Raw genomic sequence first — 22,494 nt, forward strand, 5'->3', positions numbered from 1 at the left:
CCAGGGAAACGAATCTACTGTTATAGTCGTTAACTATCAAGAATAACAACTTATCTCACAATAATAGCTTTAATGCACGCAGACAGTGAGGTTGAAAAGCTCTTCTACCTCATTTGCTTTTGTCTATTTCTCCTGACATTCCTGAATAAATACTACGTATCTTCCATAGTGCAATTTAAGGTGGCTCAGGAGCGAAACTTTCATCCTAAAATAATGGTATCAAACGAATCTCTAATAATGTTTATTATGTGAAGACTTTTTCCATTAAAAGAATTGCGGGCTTACACTTGCAAGGACTTTGAGTGCAAAAGTGTTTTAGTGAGTAACACATGGTACAGCATAACAACTTACAACACAAAATACGTTCTTTATTATCATCGATCTTTTGCTTTCCTACGCGTAATATTATTGCCTCTAAACTCCATACAGTCAACTCTCGCCTTGCGGACACCCCGCTATAACGAGAGTTGACTGTACTTTGCAATCGGTAGTACTTTTGTCTTGGGATACATTATTTTGACACAATTTCTGCACGTTCAAATCAAAAAAAGAACTTGAATGTTAATCTGATTGAGTAGAAGTTAATACAGTCAACTCTCGTTATAGCGGACACGCTCGGGCGGCATTTCGTTTCCGTTATAGCAAGAGTCCGTAATAGCGGGAGTCATTTCTAGTCAAACCTTGTTCGTTGGGGATCTGGATTTTGTCCGTAATAGCGAGTGTCCGCAATAGCGGGGTGTCCGCAAGACGAGAGTTGACTGTACCTTGTCCTGAATGTATCAAAAACTAAGTGTTTGTTGTTTTACATCTGAAAGGCACAAAGAGCGCGATTGTAATCTAAACCTGAATCTTTTCGGGAAGGCGACTGACAACTGTATGACTTAGAAGGCTCATGCGGTCATCGCAAGTGTGCAAAACTTTGGCCACCTTGAGTTAGTATTCTGGGCCTTGCAAGAGGTTATAGTGCAAGAAGGCATCAATACTTATTTATAATACAATAATTCTTCCCTTATTTGACTTTTGCAAAATCGCGTAGAGTAGTCTGCTGCAGCAAGACAGACTGGTAAGACTAGGATAGACTACAGCGCCTACAAAATAGATCTGCCCGGATAATCACAAGTTACGAACGCTGCGATCCTTCGAGGCAATGAGATATTTACACTGGTCGACTCTCTCAAGCAGGTGCTCCTTCCATCAGGCTAAACTTGTTTTTAGTTGTCTTCCCTTCTTTAGTTCCGAGATATTTTAACATATTTTACTAGACTTAGCAACATTTTCATATCAGGCAGAGTAGTACAAAGCTCAAATTAAGTTTTTTTTTTTAACGAACTCCCTGTAAATATAGCAAACGACGATAATATACAGACTTTAACACTGAAACAGCACTTTAGTAAGCGTAGATAATGACATGTAATTTTTAGATGCATGGCCCCTATGGATACCAGCCTTCTTGGCCTTTGATGAGCTGAATGGACAACCCTGTTTGAATATATTTAACTTACTTACTTTCGTCATGACTTAGATTTGTCACTTGATCTGTAATGAGCTATAAACTAATAAGAAGCAATACCGAACTATAGCTGTCAGTTGTTTATTGGTGTACTTAGTCAAAATCAGCAAACAGTTTTATTCTGATGTCGAATGCATGCTTGTCTGCCTCAAGTGCGGAGGTGTAGTCACCCAGTGAATGTTGTGTAACCCCTACTGAATGGTAGCTTTCAGCGGTCTGTAAGTGGTCTTCACCAAACACTCTCCTTCTTATATCAAGCGCGCGCTTCTTGGACTCGAGAGCGGAAGTGTAGTCGCCCAGTGAATGTTGCGTAACCCCTACTGAATGGTAGCTGTCGGCGGTCTCTGGATATTCTTCTCCAAACAGTTTTCGTCTGATCTCAAGCGCACGCCTGGATGTCTCGAGAGCGGAGGTGTAGTCACCCAGTGAATGTTGTGTAACACCTACTGAATGGTGGCTATCAGCGGTCTCTGAATACTCTTCACCAAACAGTTTCCATCTGATATCAAGCGCATGCTTCTTGGACCCAAGAGAGGAAAGGTAGTCGCCAAGTGAATGTTGTGTAATCCCTACTGATTGGTAACTGTCAGCGGTCGCAGGATGTTCTTCACCGAACAATTTCCGTCTGACATCAAGTGCACACTTGTCTGACTCTAGAGCGGAGTTGTAGTCTCTAAGTGAATGTTGTGTAACACCTACTTCGTGGTAGCTCTCAGCGATCTCTGGATGCTCTTCACCAAACAATTTCCGTTTGATTTTAAGTGCACTCATCTTGGACTCGAGATCGGAGTTGTAGTCGCCCAGTGAATGTTGTGTTATCCCTACTGAATGGTAGCTGTCAGCAGTCTCTGAATGGTCTTCACCAAACATCTTCCGTCTGATATCAAGCGCATGCTTCTTGGACTCCAGAGCGGAGACGTAGTCGCCCAGTGCATGTTGTGTAACCCCTACTTCATGGTAGCTGTCAGCGGTCTTTGGATGTTCCTCACCATACAGTCTCAGTCTGATGTCGAGTGCACGCTTCTCTGACTTAAGAGCTTCTGAGCAGTTTCCTCTCCTGTATTCAATGGCCGCTTGGTCTAAATAGTTCTGCGCTAGTGCCTCCTCGTGTTCCTCTGGACTTCTCGTGTTGTTTTGATTCCCTTTCATGCTAAACTGCAGAGCTTGTCGATGAAAACTGATTCTTTCCTCAGTAAGTGCTATAGCGTCGTCATACTTGCTAAATGACCCCAGCAGAGAGATGGCATTGCGATGGAAATGGAAGCATCCGGGTGTGCTCGTTTGGAGTGCAGTCTCAGAATCTTTTATTATTTTGAGCAACAAGTTGCCAAAAAATTGATTGGTGAAAGTTGTAGAGAATTTTTTCATCGCTTTGCTCACGAGAAAAATAACTTGAATTTCAAGTGGCTGGTTTACCAAACGACTGGCTTGTTTTGTTGGTGTGCTGTATTCGCCACCTTTCCTTGCTGTCGCCTCTATCGTAGGGATCACTAGTAAACACGTGTCCTTCGCTTTTCTGCATTCTTTTAGCGCTTTCACGTAGAACTTGGATGAGCTCACTATGTCATTTTTGCTTTGATAATAAATAGCGAAAATTTGAAAAATAATGAGCTTTAAAATTGTGTGCTCCGGGCTGGTGTTCATGGAAGAAAGGGCTTCTTGTAGAACTTTCACTCCATTGTCCGTCTCGCCGATAACAAACTGAAAGATGCCATAGTAGCACAAGTATTTTCCTTTCTCTCCACCATCTTCGGAAGATGTAAAGTCTTGAAGTTTATTTGATTCAGAAAGCAGCTTCTTCGTGTTCCCTCTTGCGCCCCAGGTCACCTCAGCAAAGGCCTTCGAAGTAAGCAGTCGCCTGTAGGAAACACTTTTCCCAAGCTGCTTGGTCGCCATAATTGCCGAATCGTAAATTTTGTCAAACTTACTTGTTTCATTCCAATAAAGCGAATCAAGAAACACTTCTGCTTTCGTTAAAACCTGGAAAACTGTATCGGCTGTCTTGAAATCTAAACACCCGTCAACTAGACTTTCAAAGATGTCTTTTTCGTGTTCAAAGAACTCGATGAATGCCGACATGGAACACCCAGTGAGAAAATTCTCATTCAGTTTCTCGAATTTGTCAATGTAAAATGCATGGTAGCGAGACTTTGAAATAAGAACAAGTTCCTTCATGTCAGTTTCTCCCTTTTCTTTTGCAAACGACTGAATTAGTTTATGCATAGAGAATTTATCAGAATTTGAACAACAATCAATAAGAGATTTCCTCTGAAGTCTTCGCAAAACTTTCTCTGCTTCGGTTGTTCTTGTTATCCCCAAAACAGCTGCAGCAATCTTTAAATCAAACTGTGCCGGAAGAATACATAGAGCAACCAACGATTCTTGTTCTTTAATAGCGAGTCTTTGAAAAGACGAGTCAAATAAGGTTTTCAATCTCAGATTGCTCGGGTAATCTGGGTCGTCTAGCATGTCGACAGTGTTATCTGAACACTTCATGAACTCACCAAGATATTGACTGCATCGCGCGAAATCTTCAGAAATGGAGGAACACAATAACTTTATGGCTAGAGGCACCTGCCCACAGATTTGCGAAACTTTTGTTAAATCAGGAGTGCTCGCTTTCGGAAGCAGTTCTCGAGCCAGGGCTTGAGATGACAAATGATCTAATGGTCTAATTCTGACAGCCATGTGTCCCTGCAAATGTAGATTCAAGAAAGACAACGACTCCCTTGTGGTTAGAAGAAAGTTGACCTTGTCACTGCGATTGAGAAGATCGCCAATCAAATTGATTACCTCTTCCTTTACATTTGACACGCCACATTCAAACAGGTCATCAGCATTGTCGAGGATTATAACACAGCGATCTGATAGTCTGTCAAAAATTAAACCAAGCTCGTCATCAGTTGATAAACTCTGTAACTTATCACCTTCAAGTGTCCCAGAATTTCGGAAGAGGCTAAGAAATTTTGATGTTAAATCACTTTTTGATTTAAGCCCACGTAATGAGAGGAAGTAGACGGGCAGGTCACGTGCTTGAAGATGATGCCCCACGGCGATTGCAATGGACGTTTTTCCGAACCCTGGTGATCCCCAGACTGAGACAAGTCGGGTTGATGCGTTAGTCAGGTAACCGACAATTTCTTCACATTCGGTCTCACGGCCAGTGAAGTGGGGGACCTTTGGGGGGAGATTTGATCTTGGTAGAAAAGGTTTTGATCCTAGCGAAAAAAAGGAGTTAATAAAACGTTTCTCTTCAAAAAATATCATAGAGCAAAACAAATATTATTTAACATATTTAATTCTGTTCATGGCTGTTTAAAGCCAAACCTTCCTAATTCGGAATAAACAGAGAACAAATTTTCCAGAAAAATAAAAAGAAGTCGTTGTTCGCATTTTATGAAGCAATTCAAAGTTGTCGTTTATCCTGGACTAGGACAATCCTTCTTTTAGTAACTGTATCCTATTTGCTCCAGAACTTTGATTAGTGCAACAACAGTTGATAGATAAGTAAGCTACAAATTTTTTTTCTACAAGCTGCAAAGCCTAGTCTACATCTTATAGATGGTTGAGATATAGTTATGAGCTTAGTTGGATTGTTGGACTCGAAAACAATTACTTCCCTTACTTACAGACTGTTGAGAGAGAAAAGATAAGTAGTTTTAGTTTATTAAAAAAATGGAGGTTTCATTTTTACCTGGTATTTCAGTCTTCAGTTCTTTAATCGTTTGGTTGATCTCGGCAATTTTCTCATTTATCATTTCTTGGTTAGCTGCAGCTGTATTTTCGATTGTCTTCTTCAGTTCCAAAGTGTCTTCTTGCCGTTCCTGTTTTGACTGAGCAATATCTGACCTAACACATTTTATTTCTTCCTTCACATCTTCCTTGAGGAATGTTCTTTCTGTCTGAAGCTCCTTTTTGATTTCAGCTTCTAGCTGACAAACTCTTTGTGTAGGAAAGTCCGATGCAGACAAACCTCCAACGGCATCAATAGGGTCAGTCGTGACTCCAAGAGCTTTGATCGCATCTTTGGTATGCTGAATATACTGGGAAAATGTCTTTTTGTCTATCTCGGGGCTAAATGAGTGACAAAAAGCATTTCTTAGAAGTCGTAGTTGATCAATCGCCAGTGCAAATGTTTCAGATTTATTTCCGACGGGGCTGATCACTGAAGAATGAAACGTTCCATGAGGCAATCCCCAGGGCTTCACGTACAAATCACTGAGTGTCCTGTGATGACCTGTGCTGTCTGGTAAAGCAAAGGACCGCGCGAAGATCGTGGCCTGGAACAAGGCTGTGCAATCCCATTCATCAAAAGATATGTTTGTGGGTACTTTGGTTTTTCCGCCTTCTGCAACGAGGAACATGTTCCGCACAGTAATGGAGTCATCCCAGGGCTGGTAACCAGGAAGATACGCAAAGGTATTGTCCCACATGTGTTTGAAGGTTTTGCGTAAGGCTTTCGGGAACTCATTCAGCACGACAAAAGAAAACTTAAAATAGTTCAACTGTTCGTTGGTAAAGGGCTGTAGAGCCATTGTTGATGGTGATGAACTATCTTTAGTGTAAAACTTGCGTTTATATTATCAGTATGATTTTTCTCTCCCTGTCAAGAGAACAGCAGTAAAAAGTTATTTAGAGCATAAGAACCCTTAAAAGGGGCTTATTTACTGACACGGTGGTCACGATGGCGATTGATTCAATCCAAGGATTCTTCAAGGGATGTATATTTCAGCTGATTTCATTGGTCAGTGTAATTTAATGTTAGATGTAGATTTTAAATGGCTTTTGAATCAACTTTAAGAAGGTTATCCCCCTTTATCAATACAGTGAGCTCTCTCTTTGGACTGGAGTCGAAGTCACTCGGCACCAGTTCCTCTACCTCTACATTTTATTCAGTCGGTAAAGTCGTTAGTCATCACACCAACTTTCCTTAGAAAATATATTACAAATGTGAAGCTGTAAACATAAAAAGTTGTTTTTATATTATTTACACAGCTGTTTCAATTAACGTTGTCGAATGAAGCGTTTACGCCTACGAGACGTAGTCTGGCCTTGATTCACTTAAATGTTGCATATTGACCTAGAGGAAATGTATTTTTGCACGTCAAATAACTTTTTCCTCTCGGAAGCCTTTTTCTGAAGCTTACCTTTCACTTGCTTAACTTTCATTTTTCTCGCGGCTTTGAATTTTTAAAATTCTTCTTAAGAAAGGGTCCATCTGAAATCCATGCAATATTAAAATTTGAGTCTACATCGACCCTCTCAGATTTCCTTTATATTTTGCATGGGGCTACATATTGAGATGATAATGCTGTAGGTAGAATATTATCGCAAAATTCTTTAACGTGTGGAAGATATCGTGGTCAACGTGCCCATGGTCGGTTTTAAGCCAAAAAATACCCAAATTTTGACCCATCTTTCGACCAAAATATCTCTGCAAGAATTGAAGCTTTCCATATCAAAACACCACTGTAATTAGTATCACCTAGTACAATTTAAATGATATCATCAAGATTTTTCATCGCTCTCTGGTTTGGTAGTAAACCTATTTTAAAAATAAGGTCTTTCGGGCAATATGTGACACTAGAGATTTTAGGGTAAAATTACGTTTGAATATCGCCGATGCGGCGTTATTCTGATGGTTCCATTAGCCATTATTTTGTAAAACATTTACCAAATAATAAATTAAAGTCAAAAAAAGTATGTTAAGTTCAATCGGCACGTATGATTTTAGCGTACAAAAATGTGCTACATGTGAGCAAAACAAAAACAAAGTTCTGAAAGTTTTAGAACGAGTTTCATAACATGATGGATAGGTCGGCTGAGGACGTGAGAAATACCGCTTACATAAATCCAATAAACCTTTTAGCATCTAAAGTGGTTCGTGATGTTAATCATCCGGCTATTTAGTGCTCATAAATACAGACTTACGGCGTGAGAAAAGGTAAACAAGCCACTTGACATGTTCATCATCGATCGAATTCAAGCGTATCTTCACGTGCAGATTGGAAAGAGAAAACGTCGCTCACTTCTGTCTACCCGGTAGTTATAATGTTCACAAACAATTCTGCAAGGATTTAGTTTCCACTTGTCTCGTAAGCGATGGCCTCAGTACTTCACATTTTCATAAGCCTGGTAAGTTACTTTTCACCCGGGCGCCCATTCTCGTCCCCATAGCCCTTTCGTTTCTCTTAGCCGGCTTGGCACGAGAAAACGGAGGGCTCTGGGGACATAGGATTTTTAAATTAATTCGAATTTTTTTGATTGGCTGTTTGGAACAAAGAATTCCTAAACGGAAGTCGAAAAAGTAACGACTCTCTCATACATTCTTTCGAAACATTATGACTGCATACATGAAGACCGGAAGTCCTAGAATCTAGGACTGGAAATCCTGTGTCCCCAGAGCCCTTTGTTTCCTCGTGCCAAGGCCCAGCCGGCTAAGAGAAACGAAAGGGCTATGGGGACGAGAATGCCGGGCGCCATGTTGTTTTGGACTAGTACCCAGTCTCTCAAGACTTGCCTCAGTGCAACAAAGGAGACTAATGTTACGCGGGATCTGGAAACGAGTTTGAATCCAGTCCATTTTGTTCGAACGGCGGGAAAACGAGGGAAGGCGCTTGCAGGATTTTCAGATGGCTTTTCCATTGACTATTTACTGTTTGCTTATACGGAAACGACGCAGAATGAATGTAAAACAGGCAGATCGTGTAAAATACTGGGCTTTATACTTCATCTTTGCAGTCCACTTTAATTCATTTTAAAGGGAAACATCGCGAGATCAGTAAATCCAAGAAAAGTGACGAGTCAAAAGTTCATTGATAAACGACGAAGTTTTCGAGGAGCAGAGGAAATAATTTCCCTCCTGACGGTGGCTTTCTTTAGTGTAGAAAACTTCCAACGCAAGAACAAGGGCTGTTGATAAATAAAGTAAGTGAAACTCAAACTGAAATGTGTAATTTTGATCGTATTGTAAGATAATTTGCGTTTAAAACAGTGACAACGACAACTTCATTGCCAAGAGGGAGTTAACAGATGACAGCTAACTCGTGAACGGCATCTGATCTGCCGTAATTTTTTTTTTTCGTCTTAAGAAACCAAACAATGCGGTCGAGGTTAGAGTGGAAAAACGGTCTGGGGAAGGAATGAAGCTAATTTTGGCCGTTTAAGCGAAATATGAACACTATACGCAAGCATCTTACTGTGTAAAAGTGGCAGAAAATTTTATTTTGCTCAAAAAAAATATTTTGCTTTCAAGTTCCGAGACTTTTGTAATAGGCTTTGATACAAGAAACCCCATTTTGTGATAAAAGTTTGAACATCCAGGAAAAACATCGTGAAAAGTATTTCTTATTTAAAGTGGCAGCGCTCAACACTAACACGACGAAGGCCTTCACTGTTGTTTATAAACGCGTCAATAATTACTTTACAATGGCGTCTCAGTTTTCTTAATTTTTTCAATTACTTTGCGAATGTTTGGGTCTGTTAATTGCAACCATGTAAAGCTAAGAAATTTCTTCTCTTTTTGAGGTGTCTTTAGATTACATTGCTATGATATATGAAATGAAAAAGATAGAGGAAACTACGCGCGTGCAAATATTTTTGGCAAAAACGCAGAAGACTTAGTTGCTACCTAGTTATCTCAGCACCACTTATCAGAAACGAGTTCGTGATACAGCAATCGCTTTAAACAGGGTTTAGAGGAATAAATAAAGAATTAGATGAGAATGAGATCGGTAAAATAAAAGTGGCAAGGCGTGCGAAAATGACATGGGAAAGTGTAGCCAATAGTTGCATCAAGAATAAGCGCTTAAGTCTTAATACACATATCATGCCACCATATGCATGAGGCTGGCGCTTTATTATCGTGCGGTCAAATGACATTAACGCTTTTAAAATGATTTGCCTTTTGAAAGAAAACAAAAGATAATATCAGTTCACTCTTAATTTTCTTGATATGAAATCGATAAAAAAATAAGACTTAATATCAACATTGTATATATTTAATGTACACAATCATCCTAATTACACCTGTACATGAATATTAAGTTATAATGTAAAAAGCATAAGATACAAAGTTACGTGGAATTCTTGTACAATGTAAATGTAGCATACTTTTATATAAAATTTACAATATACAATAAGGTCCACATGCAAGGGGCCGAGAGTGGGGATGACTGAGGTAAGTGGGTGACGACAGGAGCCCTGGGAAATATTGCTTGCAGCTGTTGCCTGACTGGCTTTTTGGTACACTAATTGCCTAGGAAAATATTGGCCAGGCCAGTCAGCTGGCATTAAAACAACAAACTTTGAGAGATATTCTCTCATGCTAGATTGTAAAACAATATTTAAGGCATGCTCATAATCCTTTTTACTCTTTAAAGGTGACTCAATAAAATCAATTAAATAGACATCCTTGAAGGAACGCAAAGATCGTGCGTCTTGAGCCTGGTAGTCATGGGCTTCCATTTGATGTCTACCCATGAGTGGATCAAATGCCTGACAGGTCAACTGTGGCATTGATGAGGCAAATGAACAGGAACTAACTTTACCAAAAAACTGAGCAGAACATAAATTATTTACAAGAAGATCAATATCAATGCCACGAGGATTTTGAACTAAATTAACTAAATTAAAAGGAATAGCAGGTGCTTCTTTGATGATCTTGATGATGATGGTACACATGTGATCTGCTTTGGAAGTAGCCTCCTCATCTGTAGGTCTCCGGATGGTATGGATGTTGTGATAGTCATCTATCATCAGTAGGATGGCATACTTCTTGTCCATAGCTTCTTTGATGGCCTCGTTACTTAATGTTAAATTTTCTTTGGCAATAGTGGCACGATTTCTAGTTATCACTTTACTTGAACAGCTTGTGCCCAGTTGCCGCTGAGTCTCAAGACCAGATTGGGTCAAATTGCAAAACGTTAAAAATAAACCATTATCCTCTTGAAAGAAATTACACTTTTGAGACAACCCAAAACATAACTGATACAAAATAACAACAGTTCGTTTACGATTTAACAAAATTCTTTCCTCAGAATGGCGAGAGGAAGTCATGCAAGACAAAATAAAATTGAAAAGATTTGCTGCACCGGCTTTACAACAAAAATTATAAAACTCTGTTGGCTGATATATGGGTGGATGTTTCTGTTTTCCACAGTGGTGCTGAATGGCCTCTTGTAGTCTTGTTACTTCATCAGCATATTTTTCACCTAAAAGAAGTGGGTTTGACATAGAGAAATGTCAGGACTTGGTGAATTGAAGAAAAAATAGGCATGAATTGGTACTGTTTACCCATTTTAAACTAAATAATCACACGCGTTTTTTCTACAGTTTTTGTTTTTTGTACAGTTACTATATTCGCTGAAATTCTTAAGACTGGCATACGAATTTTGTTTATTCACACATCAGCTTAGAGATATATATAAGGTCGTACGACCGAAACGTTTTTATTAAATTGTTATGTCATCTTAGCCAGAAGTATATACCGGTATATATATATTTTAAATTTATTTGAACTGCAGGTCCACATTTGAGCAAGCCAAAATAAAAGGATTTCCCCGAATTTGTCAGTTTCAGGTAACAATCAACAACATTTCCTTCCGCAATATTGAAATCAGTGCTACCTTTAAATGACCCCAAATTTCATTCACAATATCGACCAATATTACACCTCGCGGGAAAAATTTACGCCTACAAAAAATAAACGTAATGTAAGAAACAAAAATATTTCACGCTAGCCTACCGGTAACTTTCAGAAACTCCTTGTCGCTGGTATTTGAAGGCGGCGCCGGCAGCACTACTTCTGGGAGCTTTTCTGTGAGCAGTAAAAGAAGCTTAACGTTTAACAAAAAGGATAATAACAAAAATAATTTGACAAATTGGAAAAAGATTTGAACCTACCTGCCTCACTTGACGACACCGCCAGACTTTCACCGAGTGGATTCTTACTCGTTTCCCTCCTCAGCTTAGAGTAGCATTTTCTGCAGTTAAAGTCTTCTCCTGCAGACCGCACATAGGGACTTTTTGACCGTGTTTTCCCGCAGGTTGCACACTTGTTTCGATACATTTTTGTGCATAATAACAAGCGAGAGATAGAAAGTCGCTTCCCTGCTCGCTCGCTCGAAAAGCGAAAACCCGACAAAAAAAATTTTTCCCGCCCCTAAAACACCCCGTGCTAAATATTTTCCCGCCATTCTGTGGAAGAGGACGACGCCTGAAATTGCTACATTTACCTAAAACTCTAGAACAAGTGATCAAGCCAAGACAACTAGAAATCGCCCCTTCGACCGCCATCTTTGTTTATACATTTTTATGGCGCGCGCATTTACGGGGATCTGGGAACAAGGGGAGCAATTGACCAATCAGACAATAGTCTCCTTTGTTCCTCAGTGCTCGATCGAAACGCTGGAATGGACCATTGGTTTACTCGAAGCGTAGTATAGTGCAGTACAGACGATTTTTTCCGTGGCGCTCTCTGTCCAAACAATTTTTCCAGCTGCATCTTTCTGCAGACAATGTTTTTGATGTTTTTAAACAATTCATGTGGGCATTTTGTCATTGCAAACAATTTTGCGTCCCTAACTGAATGTTTGATATATAGTGTGGATGTGAAAACCATTAATGCCAATTGAAAGGTCTTTCAAAGGCCTTGTTAACAAAATCGAACGACCGCGCAGTCCGATTTTGTTAATAACGCGTATAATTACATACCCAATTGGACTTCACTCAGTCCTTATACACTGGGGTTATATCCACCATCAGGCTCTAGCTCCTGTTCATGCCATATTGCAGATCAATGTGATATATGGAAATGTTAAAGCAGCTTATACACAATATTGCTTTCAAATTAATAAAAACACCAATGAAGTACTAATAAACCTTAAGTGAGGTTCTCTGCGACAAATCGCATCGTGTGTACTACTTCAAAAAGTCCCTGCAACAAGGCGTTTGTTCGGTGCACCTGCAGCGAATTTGGAAGAGGGAGAATGTAAACTAGTTTTTGAATTCAATACATGACGCTCTCTCATTGGTTATTTTATATTTTGTCGCAGTGACTTGTCGCAGAAGTGCACACACGCTGCGACAAGGCTGCTTTCACTCATTTTGTCACTGCGATCAGTCGCACGAATTTAAACTGGTTTGAGTTCGTGCCTGGTGCAGCCTCGCCCTCGTGGATCATATCTTTCGTGCGCTGTCGACATGTCGTCATGCTGACGCGTATACTTGCATTCTGCTCGCTTGCTGCAAGTAGTTTCTTTTTCGTTGCTCTAGCCTTCACTATATCCTTCTTTCTTTCATCCGTGCTCTCCACTAGCTTCGGGCAGTGTGACTTAGGGCTTTCCACAAGTTGCTCGAGATTTCCCAAAAAGTTGCCCGTAATATCTCAAAAAAGTTGCTCAAAAGTTGCTCCAAAAATCCAAAAACGTTGCTTCTGATAATAAAAGTTGCTCGAAAGTTGCTCCACAAAATCCAAAACGCTACTTCTAACCAAAGAATTTTTTCCAAATATATGCTAATTTCCCTTTGAGAGTAAGATCTTCAAAGCAGTTTTATGCAATTTTACAGCAAAAGAAGTATCTAAATAACAAACATATTAAGGGGAATATTATTTTGTTAAGTAACAAGGATTCCTTTAACTGGGAAAAATCGTGAAGATATCGATGACGTCATTTTTGCTGACGAGTTTTGTAATGTTTTAATGCAGAATGAGCCGAATGTTGAAACGTCTTCAGATGTCCCTCGAAAATCTTCGGCAAACTTCGTAAGTCTTCGGAAACGTTCGTTTTGCCTTAGAACAGCACTCGTATAATCTTCGGAAATCTTCGGTCTGGAAATTGCTCAAAATGCAACAAGTTGCTCGAGAGGAAAAAAGTTGCTCCAAGGGGAAAAAGATGCAACTTGTGGAAAGCCCTAGTGTGACTCAAAGGGCCTCGATGTGGAGCCGGTTTCTATAGCAACCGTCCAAGCACTTACTTCTCAGTCGGGTTTCCGCTTTCGCCTCGGGGCCACTCCGCTGGTGCCTCATCCCTTTTCATTCCCAGCCAAACCCCGCCTTCAATTCGTTGCGTAGCTTAACAGACATTAACGGCAGAGGTCTCGATCCCTGGCGCAGAACAGAAGGACCGTAGACTCTGGGGGCGAGAACGGTTCATTTCATCTCAAGTCTCTGGTGCATGCGCACAATTAAACCGGAACCATAAATCGCCCAGAGGGCAGAGGACGGCCCAGTTCGGTCAAGGCTGACGGAAAATGCGCAAGTTCTGGGAACGAAATTTAATATCTAAACTCGTTTATCAACTGCTGGTTTAGGGGAACGAAGACCCTGGGAACAAGGATCCAGAACAATTTCAAAAAAAAAGGAATCACCTGTATCTCTGATAGTGCTCCTACTGATTTCCTAATTTAAAGCTAGAATGACGGACCGACGTATCGACGGAATTAAATATTTGTATAAGTGTAGATCAGCGTGCCTTTTTACAACTCATGATTCGTCTTTGCCTTGACCAGGTTGTAGAAAGTTCGTTTTCACTGACACTCTCATAATCATACTCTTTTGTTCTATTTTGTGTTCCCACCTTTCCTGTAGGCAATCCTTATAATAAATGTAAATGAGCGAAATACTGTAAATGATCTAATAAACGCCCCACTCTCAAATAAACGCCGCGTAGGTAATAAACGCCTCCGCCCTGAGGTGTAAAGTTTGTATTAGAGGCCTCCGGGCCACTAATAAACGTCCCGTGTCTAATAGACACCCCTGCTCCGCCCATCACCCCCCCCTCCCCTCCCCAATAAAAAAGAAAAAATATATTATAAAAAAAAAGTATCTATGTAAATGACCTTCCAGCAACCAGCGAAAGTTGTTCAACCGAATGCTACGTGGATGACACCAAACTTCTTTTGTCTTTCAAAGTTGGTGATGCTGACGAAGCAAAGGACACTATCCAAAAAGATTTACATCTAATCCGTAACTGGTGTTTTGATAATTGTCTTCTGCTTAACCCTGAGAAGACAAAGCTCATGATCTTTGGCAGCCGCCCGATGATCCGTAGACTATCTGATTTCAAGCTTTCGCTGCTCGGAAAGGAACTCTTGCCGTCAGAGTCCATCAAAGATCTTGGTGTAACATTCGACCCCACTCTGTCATTTGAAAACCACATTTTAGCGACAGTTTCATCCTGTATGAGTAAATTAGCTCAGATTAATCGGGCAAAGCACGCATTTAACTCCGACCTATTAGTGACTATCATCAACGCGCTCGTTTTCAGAAAGTTGTACTATTGTTCTACTGTATGGTCCAGCACCACTGCCTGTAATGTGCAAAAACTTCAACTCGTTCAGAATTTCGCTGCTCGGATAATTAGTGGTACATTCAAATTTGAGCATATAACTCCATCACTCAAGAATTTGAGGTGGCTTCCCGTAAAAAAGCAGCTTTACCTCCGAGACGCTGTTTTCGCATTTAAGTGCATGACGGGCTGTGCCCCGACCTATCTGACTTCGCAATTTGTCAAAAGGCAACAAATATCAAGCAGAACCACAAGAAATTCACAACAACTGAATATTCCCCTGTGCAAAACCACTGCTGGCCAGAAGTCATTTTATTACAGAATAGTAAAGCTATGGAACTCTTTAGACAAAGACTTGAAACTATGCAAGAGTCATACAATTTTTAAGAAAGCTCTGAAGACAAAGCTTCTCAGCGAGTTTTTAAATTAATTTTTTTTTCTTATTTCTTTCATTTTTCTTTCTATTTCTTATTATTTTGTTTTTATAATATATAACTAGTGTACACATTTTAAATTTTACATTTTATTCAACTTCATGTATTGTTCACTGAAAAACCTCTTTAGGAGTGTTCAATAAAATTTTATCTTATCTTATCTTATCTTATCTTATCTTATATTCGCCTCAAAATTCAAGTAAACGTTTTTTGGAGTAAAAAGCACGCAATTTTCTTTAGTTAGTTAATTGATTCACTCGGACATCGAAGGGGCCAAAGGAGCTAGCTAGCCAACATGGTTAACCCCGATGCGATGACGATGAAGACATTGATATCGAACAATCTGTGAACGACATCTTTAGGCTTTGCATTAGAAAAGATTAGAGTAGTCTCCTACTCACAAAATCTGTTTCCTATCTTTATCCGGGAGCAAACTACGCGTCATATTTACATATTTGTCTTTTTGACATCGTTACAGTTAGAGTGAAAAGAATGCCCCTTTTCTACTAAACGCCTCATATTTATTTAACACTCCCGCATGTAAAAAGCCCTGGCGTTTATAAGATTATTTACGGTAAGTCGGTATTAAAGGCTAATTTTTCGATTTCAGATTTTCAAAATCATTAAAGTGCCTATGAAGTAAAAAATAATTGCTGTTTATTTTAAAGTCTTTTCAAATTAAAGAACAATGGCGTTTTCCTTTTTGCAATATCTTTTTTCGTTTTAGAGATATTTACGTTTTTATAATATGCAAATGAGGAAAGTGATGACGTCATTAATTGTTCCACAAAAGGATGAAGCATTGAATCAAGAATATCTCTTGGAATATTTGAGCCGTGTTCTTCAAACTTGGCACGATTAATGTACACCACAAAAGACACAAAATGACACCTGTCATGCCGTTGCCATGGCAACAGTTTTGCTGCAAATACCTATTTTAATTAATACTGATATCCCCAGGTTTTGCTTAATCAAAGGTGATCCACTCCCAACAAGCTAATGAGGAGAGTGAGGGTAATAGGGCATTATGTGTGTTCCAAGCTGGACCCTCTGTCCCACTTTAAAGGGTTGCAAATTGAGATATTTGGTTTATGACAGAAAGAGCCTGGAACCAAGAGTGTTGCCATGGTTACATCATAGTATGAGCCATCTTGCACCTTTAAGAAAGGTCACTACTGATGCCAAGTTTCAGAAATATCACCTTTATAATTTCAGAGATATCCTTGATTTTGTGATCTATCTTTTAGTGGAACAATTTCTGACGTCATCACTTTCCTCATTTGCATAACACAAAAACGTGAATATCTCCTAAACGAAAGAAGATCTTTCAAAATGGTAAACGCCATTCTTCTTTATTTGTAAAAGTCTTTGAAATAAACATTAATTAATTTTTACTTCATAGGCACTTTAAAAAAGGTGGCAAATTAAAGCCATGGCGATTTGTGGCGTATTGGATTATTTATAGATGACTCAATACATATCCCATGGCCCCTGAATGTCAGGTCCTTCTTGAAAGCACATAAACGAAGCCATGACGATCGCAATATGATCTGAGTCAGAGTGAAATTTGAGACATGAAATTTGAGATAAAATTCTCAAGTCGGTCTGTAACGCAATCAACTATTGTCGGTGTTCTTCGAAGAACGACAGCACCAAAAACCACTTGTGCCGCAGATTCTCACTGGATGGAAACGATGACAGCATAATTTCTTTGCAGTGGAAACATGTTTTTTATATGTGAACAAAACACGCGACCGAATTCAAAAACAAGTCGGTTTTCATGATCGGTGGATATTATATTTGATGCCTCGCCGCCAACTTGTTTTGATAACATCTGTTCTTAAATTACTATGGTGCTGGCAAATACGACAAAATGCAGCTTACACACCAAGAGGGCGATGCCAAAAACCCTTGAAGGAAATGACTTTTATGCAATGATGCTTGCTTGTGGGGATATCTTTCACATTGGTGCGGTACGACCAGCAGGTCGGTATGACCTTTGTGTTCGTTTGAATTTGTTTAATTTGCTTATTACCAGCCAACGACTTCCAGTAGTTAAAACTACTAACGATTTCAAAGTATTTTTCATGCAAAAAGCTTCATAACGATGTTTTACTTCTTATAGCAACATTCTATTTAGTTTATATTTTACAAACTCTGAACTTATCACGATTTCCGTGTTGAGCTCATTTGCATATTGTCACGAAGTTAACACCATTTATTGATGCGAACCTGTAATTCCTCTTAAACTTAACAGAGATTTTATTTGATAAATAGAGACACCATTTCCTTGGCAATCTATTGATACTTTCAAATTCGTTTGAAGAAACGCCGCATGTCTACAAACAACGACTTTTGAAACCCCACTTTTTTGATACGAATTGAATAAGGAGATTTGGAATTTTGCTTTCAGCCAAACGCAGCAAATGATACAAGTTTACTGAACGTTTTTCTATTGTTGGGGACTTAATTTGTCTTATGTAAAAGTTTCGTATTATTTCTTTTTATATTTAGCATGTAGCAGGGGATCAAACATGGTGAATATATTTAGGTCAAATTTAAGTTCTTTCCACTGTCTGACAGTTTGATTGACATTTCTCCAAAACAATAAACAATTGAACCAAAATATTGCACATGGTTAATGTCTTAGTGAAGTTACACAAGTGTGCCAAATTTGAGGGAAATCGGTGAGATGCGCTGTAGACTCGCCTGCATGGCTCTCGTGCGGACTCACTCTTAAATAAGCTCAAACTCAATATGCTAAAAGTTCCTTGTTTGCACACGTCTAATAATAAAGGGAACGTAGATAATCATGTTGGCTATCGATCAGGTCGCATTAGTATTCAGTGTTTCATTAGTATTCAACTCGTGTAGTAGTTTTCTTCTACCCATACAACCTTTCAGCTTTGTTTTCTAAGCTATTGCTTTGTTCCGACGAACGTTAATTGAAATAGCTGTAAATTTATATTTATTAGGTCTTTTATCTCCCCCCTTTTTATTATTTTCTGACAATGTCTTGCAGTGATAGGTATTACCATATACAGTGACAACAAATATCAAAATAATTTATGCAGAAAAAAAAACATCTGAAATCGTCGAGTAGTCTTCCAAGTCTTTTGCAATTAATCCAAAAGAAAAAAACTCAACATCTTTTTAGAGGATAATATATCGTAATACAGCAGACTGTTTTCGATTTCTGTGGTTGCGGCCGTTTTGTCGAAGGTTATGATAACTGTTAAATAGTATTTCAAGAAGTGGAAACAATTAGGCGAATTCTATCATTATTCTGTTACCGTAGCGAACGCGATCGACGGCAAATGGCGACTGTATTCGATTACATTCGATAGTCAATCGAACGTTTCATTTTGCGTGATCAATTTTAACCCTTAGGATTAAAAAGCATTCAGTCCAATAGGTAAAAGTCACGAAAAAGAGCGAGCGTAAAAGTAAACTATATACAAAGTACAGTCTTTGGTTCCGCTTGGAATACCTTGTGACAAATAATTACACTTATTTCACTTACCTTTAGCGTTATTGATGTTCCTTTGAAGAAACAAGATCTCTGCACATGATTCTGGACAGGCTTAGTGAACAATATACTGAACGGTGATGGGAATTCGCTACAATGCTTCATGAACAGCGTCAGTAGCATGATAAAAACATCCGACAATCTCGTGACTGCAGGTGTTTTATTCGCTGTGAAATCGAAAGTGGGGGTTGTCCCTACTTCATAAAAAGGAACTGAAGTCTGGCGTGAATGGAAATGAAGGACCAATGAAATTTGCTATACTATAAGTAGTCACGAACCATTGACGTGGAGACAAATGACAGAGCTATTAAACTTGACCAAGATCAGTTAAAATTTTAAAAAATAGTTCAACTAAAGACTGTCCGCTTTAAGTACTTTATTTAATAACTGCCACCTATGCAACTCCTAAAATTTTTAATCCTGTAAATAGATATTGTTAAAGCTTCTTTGTACATTAATGTCCTAGTTATTTTTGGGATGCCTAAGGGCATCCTAGTTGTTTTCGGGGTGCGTGTGTATTTCCCTTGGGAGTGACGATAATTGGATTAACAACCGAAATAACCAATAACAGCATCATTCCTCGCGAAGCGAGGCCGAAGGCCGAGCGTAGCGGGGTGTATAATTTTGTCCCTCAAAGGGATCAGGCGGGAAGAAATCTCGTGTGGAGTTTACGGTCATATATATTTCTATATATATATATTTGTGAGCTTGGTGTGTGGCGGAAATGACGTCACACGGCCGCCGCGCGCTGGTGGCCTAATGGTAAGGCGTCGAACTTGAAATCAGATCTTCGGAACTGAGGTCGGGGGTTCGAATCCGGCTAGGGTTTTTTTCTTTTCTTTTCTTTTTTTCTTTTTTTTGTGGGTTCGAATTCTGAGCCTTTCATTTTTATCGTTTTTCTTTTCGGATTAAAATAACATTGATCTCCACATAATACTCCCTCAACGCCTATTCAGGCTATAAATCTTTCATCGCCATCAGGGGCGCGCGGGCGGAGGCTTCGAATCCTCCTGCCGTTCGTTCTTCTTCTTTTTTTTAATGCCATCAAATAAATGTCCAAAATGCGACTATCCAATAATTTGTCGATGATTTTGAAAATAGCCTGCGCTTCCCAACGCTTTATACCTCTTTACGAACCAAAAAAAGCCACCATCTTCAAAGCGGAGTAGACCCTGGGAACGAGGGTGTCGCGGCCATGCCCGTTGAAATTTCTAACAAATATATCTTTCTGCCTACTGTGGAAAATTGAATATGTACAATTCAATAAATGTTCAACTTCAAGAGAGTATCATTTATAACACCCCCCCCCCCCCCCCTCCCCAACCCAGAGCTTCGCGAGGCCCTGCGAGTCACGTATTACTAGTATATTGGTCCCTTGGGTGTTGGGCAAACCGGTTTTGGCAAGGTTCGGTTAAATTGTGAGGAACTGAGGAAAACAGGTTTTGATGCGGAAGACAAGGAAATTAGTCAAATGCATGAGCTCGAGGATAACTGGTTTTGCAAGGCGATTGATTGATTGTTTCTATTTTCGTGTTCAGCTGCGTGTAAACAAAAGCGCTTAAGTTGCTTTAAATAAATACGGAAATAAACCGCCCGAACTAGCTAACATCTAAATTTTTCAGGTACAGTTGGACTCTCATTCCTCATATCGTTAGAGCGACTGGCGGAAATACGTTGACTTTGCCAGTATGATAAGCAAAAGCGAATTCTTTTGGTATTTTCCTTCGTGGAAGCTAAAATTCCTTGCCGTTTCGTCAAATGTCTACACTTTCAGTGCGTTGCTAATTAAATCAGCTTAATCAGTTACATGCGGCTGACTTTTCCCAATAATTTTTAATCAATACAGTACTGCATGTGTCTTAAAATTTAATCAAAGTTTTATCAACAAAAAAGTGTTTGTTTGACTTAAGTAAACTATAGTAAAAAAATACTCGTGAATTAAGACGTTTTTCGCCACTTTTGTGTCTTACGTGATGTCTGTTAAAATTTAATTAACAATCAAGTACTAGTAAACACGCAAAGAGCTCGCTTTATATTTTTCGCCAATACATCGCTTTATTCGAACTTTAAAAGCATTGTAGTAGCTAAAAAATTTCAATATTTTTTGGGGTTGCTGAGGATTATCCTTTCGATATTTGAAGAACATGAAGAAAAAGTTTGTTCGCCTTCAGTACAACGTGTTGACATTGTGGTAACGAGCGTTCTTCTGTTTGGATAGTAGACATGCTGTGTAAATAGTTCACATCGAATCCAAAACAATCACGTTTCGTTTCTGAGGAAACCAACCAAAAACAGCAACGGGACATTTCTCTCGGGCCTTATTTTAAAAGTGATTTTTTTATAATGCACAGTTCTTTCTTTTAGAATGATTCTCGGAAACATGAATGGAAAAAATTTCTGCCGAAAAGTTTGAATAATAATATTCAATATTACAAACTTACAAAATGCTTCCCGAGAAAAAATTCGTTTTCCATTGGAGGAGGTTGCCACTCGCTCACCGGTCGCCATATATAAATATAGTTGACTACCAATTCCAAGAAATTTCCCCGAGTTTAAGTCTTTTGTCGATCTTATTTTTTTTTTCGCTCCTAGCGAGGAGTGCCAAGAATGAGACATGCACTTTTCGCTAGGGACAATAAGAGGGAGGCTTATCAGGTTCTGCACCGTAGTACTCCAATTTAGTGTGCTGTAAAGGCGCCATGAGTTAATTAATTGAGATGTCGTTCATGTTTACGGTCCTTCAATGTTCTCAGTTTTAAATATCTTATCCTGAACTATATCAGTGACGGGAACACTTTAGCGGCTAACGTCTTCCGCTGTTGCTCTTATCGTAAAAAATACTATAACGGAACTCTTCCGACCAATGTAGTCTACGGTTTATTATTAAGCCTAAAAAATCTTTACGGCATCCCCATTTGTTGCTACTTTTCCAGCAACAAATCTACTTGTTATTCCTATAGTTAGGTGTTCCTTATAACTAGAGAGTTCTTCCTCTGCTAGATACTCTTCATTCATTTATCCGTCCATCCATCCGTCCATCCGTCCGTCCGTCCGTCTGTCCGTCCGTCCGTGCGTTCGTTCGTTCGTTCGTTCGTTCGTTCGTTCGTTCGTTCGTTCGTTTGTCCGTCCGTCCGTCCGTCCGTCCGTCCGTCCGTCCGTCCGTCCGTCCGTTCCTTCGTTCCTTCGTTCGTTCCTTCGTTCCTTCGTTCGCTCGATTGTTCGTTCGTTCGTTGGTTCGTTCTATTGCTCGCTCGTTCGTTCGTTCGTTTGTTCATTCATACACTGTTTTCTTTTTTTGACCAATTTATACGGCGAGACTCATTCCATTTGTATCATTTTCGGCTCCAGAGCCTCACATTTCTTTGTTCGAAGAGAGTAGTCGGAAGTGACCGACATAAGCGAACGCTCCGGGTCAAAAATGCATTCATGTATTGATCAGTGTCAGTAGTTAGTAGAGTAGACCACATCTACTCAACAGGGCCCCTGGAGCCTAGAGTTTATAAAAAGATTGTTTTAAAAAATAATCATGCACTCAATACACTCAACTGGATTCTTTATCAAGTAGTGTTTGGTAGACATTCACGTCAGATAGCACATATGCAAAATAGGATCGTCAGCAGCTCTGTAACAGTAGAAAGCGTGAAAGGGACGGTTGGTGAGCGAAACGATCCCAGAAAAAAAAAAAAAAACTAACAAGATGGATAGAGAGCCTGTTTTATTTATTATGGGAAT

The 22,494-nt window shown here is 39.4% G+C and overlaps 2 protein-coding genes across 2 annotated transcripts; both read right to left on the reverse strand.

Moving 5' to 3' along the window:
- Positions 1-269: 269 nt before the first annotated feature.
- Positions 270-22,149, reverse strand: LOC144654287 (uncharacterized). The gene is made up of 4 exons (XM_078514386.1): positions 21,700-22,149; positions 18,757-19,224; positions 5,205-6,113; positions 270-4,728 (listed from the first exon to the last, which is right to left on the reverse strand). The coding sequence occupies exons 3-4, from the start codon at positions 6,043-6,045 to the stop codon at positions 1,604-1,606; spliced, it is 3,966 nt and encodes a 1,321-aa protein (XP_078370512.1). The 5' UTR covers positions 6,046-6,113; positions 18,757-19,224; positions 21,700-22,149; the 3' UTR covers positions 270-1,603.
- On the reverse strand, positions 9,557-11,838 carry LOC144655134 (uncharacterized). Its single transcript, XM_078515347.1, has 3 exons — positions 11,414-11,838; positions 11,256-11,327; positions 9,557-10,722 (listed from the first exon to the last, which is right to left on the reverse strand). The coding sequence occupies exons 1-3, from the start codon at positions 11,577-11,579 to the stop codon at positions 9,557-9,559; spliced, it is 1,404 nt and encodes a 467-aa protein (XP_078371473.1). The 5' UTR covers positions 11,580-11,838.
- Positions 22,150-22,494: the final 345 nt, after the last annotated feature.

The sequence above is a fragment of the Oculina patagonica genome, chromosome 5 (assembly GCF_052425735.1).
Source record: "Oculina patagonica isolate OP01 chromosome 5, crgOcupat, whole genome shotgun sequence".
In the NCBI taxonomy this organism is placed as follows: domain Eukaryota; kingdom Metazoa; phylum Cnidaria; class Anthozoa; order Scleractinia; family Oculinidae; genus Oculina; species Oculina patagonica.